The 10708-nt window shown below is 37.1% G+C and overlaps 1 protein-coding gene across 1 annotated transcript; it reads right to left on the bottom strand.

Moving 5' to 3' along the window:
* Window positions 1-207: 207 nt before the first annotated feature.
* Window positions 208-6388, bottom strand: LOC118279925 (uncharacterized). The gene is made up of 6 exons (XM_050702643.1): window positions 6115-6388; window positions 4322-4427; window positions 3659-3759; window positions 2874-2942; window positions 1901-2188; window positions 208-1349 (listed from the first exon to the last, which is right to left on the bottom strand). Exons 2-6 carry the CDS (start codon window positions 4422-4424, stop codon window positions 1143-1145), a joined length of 768 nt encoding a protein of 255 aa, XP_050558600.1. The 5' UTR covers window positions 4425-4427; window positions 6115-6388; the 3' UTR covers window positions 208-1142.
* Window positions 6389-10708: the final 4320 nt, after the last annotated feature.

Genomic DNA, 10708 nt, shown 5'->3' with positions numbered 1-10708 from the left:
TAATACGTAATTATTACATTTATCTAAATTGACTAGACATTTATCACAAGCTACATAGAAGGCGCGCCTTCAATATTTATGTCAGACTAATAAAATGTTTAGGAGCTCATTCTTTCCTTCATCAACTTAGTAAAGTTTTAGGTAATTAGCTCTTTTAATAGTTGAGCGTTGAAAAGAAACGAAATCAAAGATGTAAACACCGTCGTAGCTCTAATTAATTAATTAGTAAGTAGGAAAATAGCAATACCTACTACAATTCACTTTTAAGTTAATAAACAAAAGAATCAGCTCCTTTAATATATTTCACACTAGTAATAAATTGGTTATCGTGGGATAATATATTTCACACACAATTTATGTAAAGTGAGGTTTGTATCTTACAATGAATAAAAAAGAGCTGTTTCTTGCAATGATTATGCCAAAATATCTAGCAAGAATTAGCTCTATTTCTCATTCATTTTAAGATACAACATTAAATATCGTGGGTGTTTAAACACAACACATGTATTGTACATAGAATATAATAATAAGTGATAATGCAGGGTTTAAAATAAGGCTAATTTTATGCACTAAATTCTAATTTATATAAATATACATACATTGCATAGCCCAGCCGTATAAATATTAGATTTTTCAAGCTCTGCAGTGTCTTATATCATGAAAAGATGAGGTTTAGGTACCTGAATATAAAATGAAATAAATAAAATCGGCTTAGTAACTGAGTAATCACCAAGTAATATTTATTGGGGCATTTTTTATAGGACAAGCTGGATGGCTTTCTCCCAAACCGCTGCATCTCTTGTAAGCCAGGATCCACAGTAGATACAACCATGAAAACACGTCACAGGATATGACTGTCATGGATCCCGCAACGAAATAAATCAAAAGATATTATTAGAGGACAAGAAAATAGAACCATTGGAGCGTGTGCAGTGTGTAATTTATAGTTTTAGTATCGAATAAAGGTTCAAAAAACCACACTGCAGAGTTTAAAAAACCAACAAATTAATAACCAACGAAATACACCGCGTAATAAAATTACCACCACAAAAAATGAAAACACTTTACCGCCAATTTTCAAATGACACATGACAGATTACACATGTCAAAACTGACACCCAGTCCTTTAATCCTTTGACCATTTACTGGACGATACAGCCGACGCTGATTGCGTTGAAGAGGGGCGCAGCGCCCAGGCCTCCGTCGCCGTCAGTGACTCCCGCGAGGTACTTCGCCCTCACACAATCGTCACATGTGCAGCTGTCTTTGAGAGTGCAAAGCCCTCTAGCTGTAGCGATGGCCTCCCATTTGATTTGGTCATCCAGTGTGCCACTTCTGCTTAGGAGGTTCTGGTGAAGAAAAGGTTTGAATTTACTTATAATTGTACACATTTTTTAAATAATAAGATAGGCTAAGGGCCAGTAGAGTAGATGACTAATTTTTATTTTAATGTCCGTCTTGTAGATTATTTTAAAACGTTAGACACGTATTTTTTATGTTCTTACGGAAACAAATACTTTCGAAGATAATATAGTGATTTGAAATATCACGTCATCACGTGTCGTCACTGCTAGGTACGTTGAATCATACATCACGTATTTGCTCACAATCCTAAACTTTGATTTGTTTTATTTAAGTATTGTTCTTGTATATGACAAAATAAAAAAAAATACATGTCTAATATATTTTCATTACTTGACGGACTAAATAGATTTTTAATTTTCTCACCCCGTCATCATCCCTTTTATAATATACTAGCTGACCCGGCAAACTTTGAACCTTCCCTGGACTTCCATAAATAATTCAAGGTCAAAATTTGCTAAATCGGTCCAGTCGTTCTCGAGTTTTAGCGAGACTAACGAACAGCAATTGATTTTTATAATATGTATATAATACTAACCTGCATAACCTCAACATTACTGGCTTGCCACATATCCAAGTCTCGCAACTGCTTCTCTTCCTTACTTCGGATCTTTTTGGTCTTCTTCAGCGTCCCGCAGTAGACGGACAGGTCTTCGCTGGCAGCTATCGACGTCTCGTCGAATTGTAGGGAGAGGACGTCGCAGGAAGTAGACGCGCCGTCTCCATCGTCTACTAGCGTGGTGTCGTGGTCTTCTTGGTCAGAATTCAGCGTGGACATGGATGTGGCGTCTGCTGATGCTTGGTTCTTTAGCGGCTGGTAGTTTATCTGAAGGAGGAGTAGGGGTCTTTTAGGTCTTTTGAAGAATGCATAATCTATTAGCTACATGTGCGTGTTTTGGAGTATAATGTGCCAGCAGAAACAGACTCATCCTCTCATCATCCTAAAGACTGATAGGCGTCCATTTTGGTCTTTTGAACAAATAATAATCTATTAGTTAAGCTACAAGTGTGTGTTTTGGAGTATAATGTCCCAGTAGAACCGAATCATCGGCATCTACCGAAAGACGTTCATATGTTGAACAAAGGGCTCGTCACTGAACCTATTCTGGTAGTTTTAGTCGCCAATTCACGGCTCAAATATTCAGCTGTGCGATTCGAACCCCGCTTTGGCGAGTGAAAGAAACTGAAATCCCTTCTAAAGTGAAAGAATTTCTTATTCTTTCACTGACTTTAAATTCACGTTTGGCGCGATTGATGAGCAACCGGCTACCGCACAAAGTGTAGCAGGTTCAATTCCCGCTCGGAGCAACTCTTTGTGTGATCCACAAAGTGTTGTTTCGGGTCTGGGTGTCATGTGTATGTGAACTTGTATGTTTGTAAACACACCCACGACACTGGAGAAAATCCTAGTGTGGGGCAATGTCAACAATAAACAGGGCTTCGTAATTCCCCGTTTATTCTTTTGAGAGAAAAAAGAAGAATATATTGCTTATATTTTTATGTCCACTCACCTGTGACTCTTCTAGCTTGCTGGTGTCACTGACGCGTCGAGTTATAATATTCTGTTGTGATATTGTGTCCTGCGAAAACAGAAACATTATTTATCTTGAAATACATATACATATGACTATCCTGTTAGAGAATATACAAGATTTGTTCTCAAAAGGTCTTTGGGAGAGCGGCGATCGATCGGGGAAAGTCTGATCGCACTTGTACGCTGTGGCTCCTTTTAGTGTTTCAGGTATGTAAGGTTGGCGCTGATTGCTCACTATGAGGCGACTAGTCTGTTCGTTTCCTGCCTTATGACATTAACAACATCAACAGCCTGCAACTGCTGACCAAAGACTCTCTTCCCACACGGAGAAGGTTTGAGCATTAATCACCACGATTGCTCAGCGATATCAAGCTTATAATTTTAGAAATTATAAGCCCAGGTTTCCTCACAACATTTTCCTTCACCGTTTGTCTGTGGTGTCAAGATAGCCTTATATAACTCGGAAAAGTCACATTGGTACTTGCCGTTGGTAGGTTTCAAGCCCGCACCCTCATACATGAGAAGCGGACGTCTTTAACCTCCGGGCTAACGAGACCACGGCATCACATAAGAAAAATGGCACCCTATCACATAAAATAAGTGAGTATCTAACGGTCAATTCCAATAACCTACCTATCGGTAGATTTGCCTACCAGAGGTAGAATTTTGACACATTTTGTATGGAGCTTATGTCAAAAAACTATCTCTAGTAAGCAAATCTACCGATAGATAGGTTATTGGAATGGGCCGTTAGTAACTTACATCATCCTCACTGTCGATATTGAGCACGGACAGGTCTGCCGACGCCGCGTCCTCCAACATGCCCTTACTCGTCGAAGGTATCGGAGAGGATGGAGTGCCCACTGTCAGAGAATATTGAGGCTTGACATTACAACATAAAGGCAGGAAAATTTATTATTTCATGGTCAGTTGCGCGTGGTACCTCAGTATGTATGTGTACGTAACGTAACGTCACGTCTTTTTATCCCCGAAGCGGAGGGAGAGATGCAAATTACGGCACGTAATGCCACTGTCACTGTACATTGTACACCCACTTTTGTTATAAGTCCCATGTAATAGGGGATGAACCTATTGCCATATACTGGACACAAAATTCTGAGAAAGTTTCGAAAAATCGAAAAAGTCCCAGCAATACTTTTCTCGACCCAGAAATCGAACCCGAGACCTCTTACCCGGCAGACGCAATAGCGACCACTCGACCAATGACGCAGTATATGTATGTATGTAAAATTATATGTACATATATTGTTGAGTTTCTATATGTGTAAGTTTATTTCGGAATATAACATCCCGTCTAAATATTTCTTTATGCGTTATGTTCACCTAAACGTTTGTTTAGATAGGTAAGTTGTACCAATTGTAATCGAGTTCTATTATTTTCTACGCGTGTATACTGGTACTTACGATGGTCGCTGCTGTGGCTGGTGTGCAGCAGGTTCTCAGTGGAGGGCTGCTCCTGGTAGTCCCTGCTCCGAGCCTTGAACAGGCCAAACTTTACCGGCGCCATTCTCTGAAATAGATCACTTTTTCAGAACAGGATTGTAGACGTATCTAGCAATATTTCAAGGCAGGAGAAGTCATTATACAGGGCGGGAAAAGGCATTGGATGATGTTCCCCCTTTAAAAAATCTATCAATCCTTTTTTTTAAGGGTAAAAATCGTCCTATGCCTCCTCCCACCTTGGGTCAGACTCTTACTGACTAAAAACCACCCCGTTTATTCTCCTGCTTTGAGCCTGTCTTTCAGTAACCTGTTACGTTATCCGCGGCTCTGGAATACGTATCTATTTATCCCCGTTCATACTCCTGCTTTGAACCGCAGCCCCGGTACCCTGTTACGTTGTCTGCAGCTCCGGAGTATCTATCTATGCTACGGTAATATTAACTGCATTTTATCAAGTGAACTAGTTTACCTACTATATTCTTACTGCCGTACTCAGAGACTCAATAAAGATTTTGTTCCGCAAACTATTGCTAAGGACTAGGTTAAGTAATCATTAAATGACTCTGAGTGCGGCAGTTACTTCTCAGCCGGGAAACAAACGAATCAACAACGATGAACAAATCAACGGATGACCTTATAAATATTCTGCATGGCAAATGTGATATTTACATGCGAAATAACACGGATAGAAAATCCCAACGAACAACAGTTGGGCAGAAAGCTCGCCAGGTATGATCACCTCGCCTGGTCGGAGGATCCTCCTTTTCTTAGGGAACTTTACTCTCTGTTCCCTAAAGACTTCTCCCGCCATGTCAATCTCTTACTTATCGGAGCCCCGGTAACCCGCTAGATCGTACACAGCTCAAGCATCAGCCCTATTAGGCCCTATATGAAGCTACACTTTAGAATGAGATTGACGGACAATTCAATTTGACGTTTCAAAAGTGCCTAAAAGGATTAGTTGTAACTAACAACCCGCCCCAGCTTCGCTTGGGTGCAATGGTGAACCTTCCTCTTGAATCACTATATCTATTGAAAAAATGCATCAAAATCCGTTGCGTAGTTTTAAAAATTTAAGCATTCAAAGGGACATAGGGACAGAGAAGGCGACTTTGTTTTATACTATGTTGTGATGATAAATGCTTTGACTTGAAAATCGCTTCCGTAGCTGCTGACTGAAAAACAACGCACAGCTGAAATTACAACTAACGGTTTAACACAGTATCCTAGAGGATTTTTAGAATTTTCTTTTCGATAAAATACAGTAGGTCTACTCCGGTTCTCGAATGCGAAGTTTCGTTTAATCTTCGGCCGCAAGCGTTAGTAGGTTTTATTAATTTACTAACAAAAATTACTTAAAATAACGTTTTATTTTTAATTTCAAATCTAAACCTATTTATTTATCTTTATTTAATTCGTTCATTTTTGTTCACAAAAGTTCGCAATAAATGGAATTGTAGTATGCAATCTGCGAAGTTTCTGACGAGACTTCGTTTTCCGTTGAATTAGAGTAGACCTCCAGATCCTTTTTAAAAGCGCACAAAATCAAGAACCAATGCTAGTAGTAGGGTACTTATTGATAAAAAAATAAAAATAACTCTCGCCTGTAACCCAGAATTGACCTAAAAAGGTTTTATTACGACTTCCTAGGTAATCACAGCTGATTTTATTGGTGTTTTAATAATCTGGTCTCAATTATTATTGTTTTCTACCAAAATTAAGTTATATATAAGTAAAAAATGTTAAATATTTACCTCTGTATTATTATTTACGTGTTAAGATGAACTGAAACACACTGTGGCAAAGTCAATAACACATCACCTCTCCAATTACATTGATATGAAATGTTTATTCAACAAATTGTACAAAACTTCACTTTAGCAATAGAGTTTTCTCTCAAAAATATGATTCAAGTAGAAAAGTTGTATAAAATATTCAATATTGGTTAATATTTAGTTTAAAATATAGAATTTTGTCGAGTAAAAAATATGTTAAGTCGCTCTCTTCCTGCGCGGCGACTACTGAGCGCTTTTTCAGGTCGATTTCCAGTCTTTGGTTTGGAAAATATTTGTTCCTTTTTACGTTACAGATAACATGTTATTTTGTATATTAGTTATGTTTGGTTTATGTTAAAACGGTTGAATATACACTATACAAAAGTTACGATGAATAAAAAGTTTCATAAATTGTTGTCCCATGATGGGCGCCAATAACCTTTAACTTATTTGTTGTCTCATTTATTCATAGATTTTGTCATGAATTTAATGTCTGAATCAATATTCGGTTATTAGCTCCTATTTATTTACATTAATGAAATGGCCAGTCCCATATTGGGCGCCATTAGCTAGGTAGTCCCACGAGGGGTGCCACTTCTAAATATTACTTTTTGTATTGTACCGCCTCCGGTGATGTGTGCTGAATACTTACCACTAAGTGATCCGTATCCTCGTTCGTCGCTTTTACATAATGACCTATTATTTTTTATTTATTTTTCTACATGTTATTATTTTCTTACGATTTTTTGTGAATTTGGGTGTTTGTGAGTATGTTTGTTAATAAATCATGTCAATCAAAACGGCTAACGGGTCGGGAAGAAATTGGAAACAGATGGTAGGTCAGTAATAACATAAGGCACTTCTTATCTCACGGGACCTCGGGCGAAGCTGATAGAAGCTAGTCAAGTATAAAACTTAAGTTAAAATATAACAAATACCTGTTACAAAATAACAGTTCCAGAATACCTGTTACTGAAACTAATATTGTCAACTAAAAAGCGCCGTCCGCCATTAAAACACAACATCGCAGTTGCGCGCGCAGACTGTTTATAATCCACTTAGTTTCGATTTGACGTTCAAACGTTCCATTTTATAACCAACCTAAAACACACCTTATTTTCTTGTGTAGAAGGTATATTTTACAATGGCTGTAATGTGATATACAATATTTTATTTCTAACCAAGGTGGTTAAGCTAATTTACACCTTATTTTATAATGAGGAAGGTGTGTTCTTAATTGTCTGTAATGTGATATACATACTAGTGGGACCTGTGGTTTCGTTCGTGGTTTAATTGAAATATATTGTATGTGTTTTTATTTTTTTCGTAGATGATTGTGTGTGTGAGGTAGTTTATGGTTATGTATGGTATGGTTTTCTATGGTTTATGGGATTTGGAGGTTAATATCTTCAGCATCTAATATTTTCTCGTTACCGGTTATCTTTCGTAGCTTCGTTTAAATGCATTTTCTTTTGTTTTGTTTTTGTTGATGAAGCGAAGAGGTATGTAAGATTCGTAGGAATTGGCGTTCCGTTGTCTCTGCTTACCTCCATGGGAGACAGGCGTGAGGGTTATGTATGTAAGTTTAACATAGAAAAATCAAAGTCAAAATTATTTATTTGAAATAGACCACACAGGTAGTTTTGAACGTCAAAGCAAATATCATCGCGACAATCAGCGCGTCGTGTGTCGCGGAATGCTACTCATGAATATAAGCCTCTAGCATGGCCTGAAACTAGTTGAGGCGTCAAATAGTTACGTGAATAAACCGAAAAATATAATAATTAGTAAGCAATTCAAAACTTATTGGCGCTCACCGTGGGACACAAACATTTTTAAACTTTTTATTTAATACATGTTTTTTCATGCAAGATGATTTTAATCTAGTAAGTTGTATGCTACTTATATAGACCTATAGTTCTTTTTCTTCTCCTCTAATAATATCTTCTGATTAATTTCGTTGCGGGATCCAAGACAGTCATTCATGTCCCTGAGACGCGCCGGACTTCAGTGTTCCGGTGTTTTCATGGTTGTATCTACTGTAGAATCTAGCTTACAGGAGTTGCAGCGGTATGGGAGGTTGTGGCGGGCTTGTCCCATAAAAAATCTATACTTTTAACATCTATCATTTCAAACTATGACCAACCAATCAACGAGTTGCAACTTTTAAACTATCAACAAACAAACAGACAGACAAACGTTCATTCATTCATCATATAAACACACCTAACCACTTCCATTATAACCTCACAATTGAATTCCAACCTTAACTCCTTAGATTTACGCTTTAAATTCCAATAACTCCGTCAAAATGTCATTTGATCACTCTCTTTAATGGAAAACTTAATTGGAGGGAAGTAATTCAAAATGGCGACTGTTGCACAGATTATTAAGAGATTATAATTAGGTAGGTGGTAATTGATGCCTTGTTTTTATGATTGTTTTATTGTTTGATGAGGTAAATAGGAGTTAATATGGGCGTAAACAAATAATTAAGACTGCTGTTATGTTGTTTTTATCTCTCAGTAGAAAGTTTTTGAATAAGTACGTGTGTTAGTTTCAGTATTAAGTATTATAGGAGAGCCATGCTTCGACATGAATGGGTCGGCTCGAAGTGGCTCGAAATGATACGACGGTCAGCAACCCTGGCGTTGTGTGAGTGAGGTTACCGGAGGTCCAATTACCATCTTTCCAATCACTGATTCCCCAATAACCCTTAAATTCCTTAACCCCAAAAGGCAACACACTTGTGACGCCTCTAGTATTTTGAGTGTCCTTGAGCTGCGGCGATTGCTTACCATCAGGTGATTCATCTACAAGACTACCGGCATATACCATAAATACTAAACATGCTACATGGCAATAGAGGCACCTTATAGTGTGTGTGACACCTCGCCCTTATAAATAGCATAAGTTGGATGTATAACGCCCGAATACTCAAACACTACTCAATTTTAAGTTGTACTTAAATATCGTGCTATCTCTGTCATTTTATAAAGAATTGATAGTGGCAGAACTACATTTGAGAGCGTCTTAAAATTGAGTAGCGTTTGAGTATTCGGGCATAAGATACACAATTAAAGGTACTTTGTAAGAACTACACGTCTCCTTAATTGCTTCCCAAGTCCCCACATTGCTACCTCCTATTACATGGGACTCATAATATAACTGGTGAAAAGTAGGTGTTCATCGTATATGTACACATCTGTCTATCCGGAGCTGCGGACTACCTAACGGGTTACCGGGGCTCCGGCTCGAAAAGCAGGAGTAGGAACGGGGTGGTTTTTGATCAGTAAGAGTCTGACACTCCCTCTCGCCTCGCCCAAGGCGGGAGAAGTCATTGGATGATTTTCCCCCACAAAAAAACCCTCTGTCTGTCTTTTTAGACATTTGGATCTTGGATCTTTTACGTATTTTGGAAAGGATAAACAATAAAACAAGAACGCCATGAAACAATTTTGCATTTTGAATAAATACTACATACAATGTCAATAACATTCGTTTGTATATTATTAATTTATTTATTACATAATTTTATTTAATTATCTAGACAATAAAATAAATAAATTTACTCGTATTACATATTTATTAAAATCATAAAAATAGTTGTACACCCAGCTTGTAAACTATTTTTATGATTATTTTTATTATATTTTGACACATTTTCTTTTTGCAGTTTAAATAAATAAGACTGAAATTATAATTAATTGACTAGACAGTTGACTATACAGGTTTTCGTTTGACTATACAATATAATCATTTAATCAAAACTGATCACACTAATATTGTAAATGTGAAAGTTTGTTTGTTTGGATATTTGTCCGTCAATAACGCTGAAACTACTAAATGGATTTTGATGAAATTTGGTATACAGACAGGGTATGAGCTGATTTGGGTTATAAAGTATTTTTAATCCCACGAAAGCAGGCGAAGCCGCTAGTTTTTAATAATTTAACAGGATAGAATTCTGATTTGTAATATATTCTATTGTAAGAAAATTCGTAAGCACAGCATGATTTTGCTATCTATTAAGACTCTCTTTTACATTATTATTTTGCTGTATCTATAGGGGATTTTGTATCCAAAAATGAGAGAGGCAAATTCTAACACAATTTAAAATTATGTTTGTCCAAATGCGACGACTTGTGAGAGCGATCTAGAAGCGAACGCGAAGCGGTGCGGTGACACTCGAATTCAACGCGATGCGGTGTGACAAGCCAATTGATCGCTTAGCGCTCACACGTGCGGTTGGTCATGTAGGCAACGTCAATACATTTTGACAGTTTGTTGTATTCGCGTCGCATCGCACCGCTTCACATTCGCTTTTAGATCACATCACGTAAGACGTCGCATAAATTTAAAATGGCTCTATCCAATTCTGTTTTAAAATAATAAGTCTAATACAATTTTCATGAATAATAAAGAAGTGTCTTTTCCAATCTTTCATAAGCATCTGTATTTCTTTATAACTATTGTTTTAAGTCATTGTAACTACAAATAACTATTAATAATAAAAAAGTGTAATTGTGTCTTTTCCAATCAAGCATCTGTATATCTATAACTATTGTTTTAA

Source organism: Spodoptera frugiperda, chromosome 22 (assembly GCF_023101765.2).
Source record: "Spodoptera frugiperda isolate SF20-4 chromosome 22, AGI-APGP_CSIRO_Sfru_2.0, whole genome shotgun sequence".
Lineage (NCBI taxonomy): Eukaryota > Metazoa > Arthropoda > Insecta > Lepidoptera > Noctuidae > Spodoptera > Spodoptera frugiperda.
Note: the sequence above shows the minus strand (reverse complement) of the source record. Positions and strands in the feature narration are given on the sequence as shown.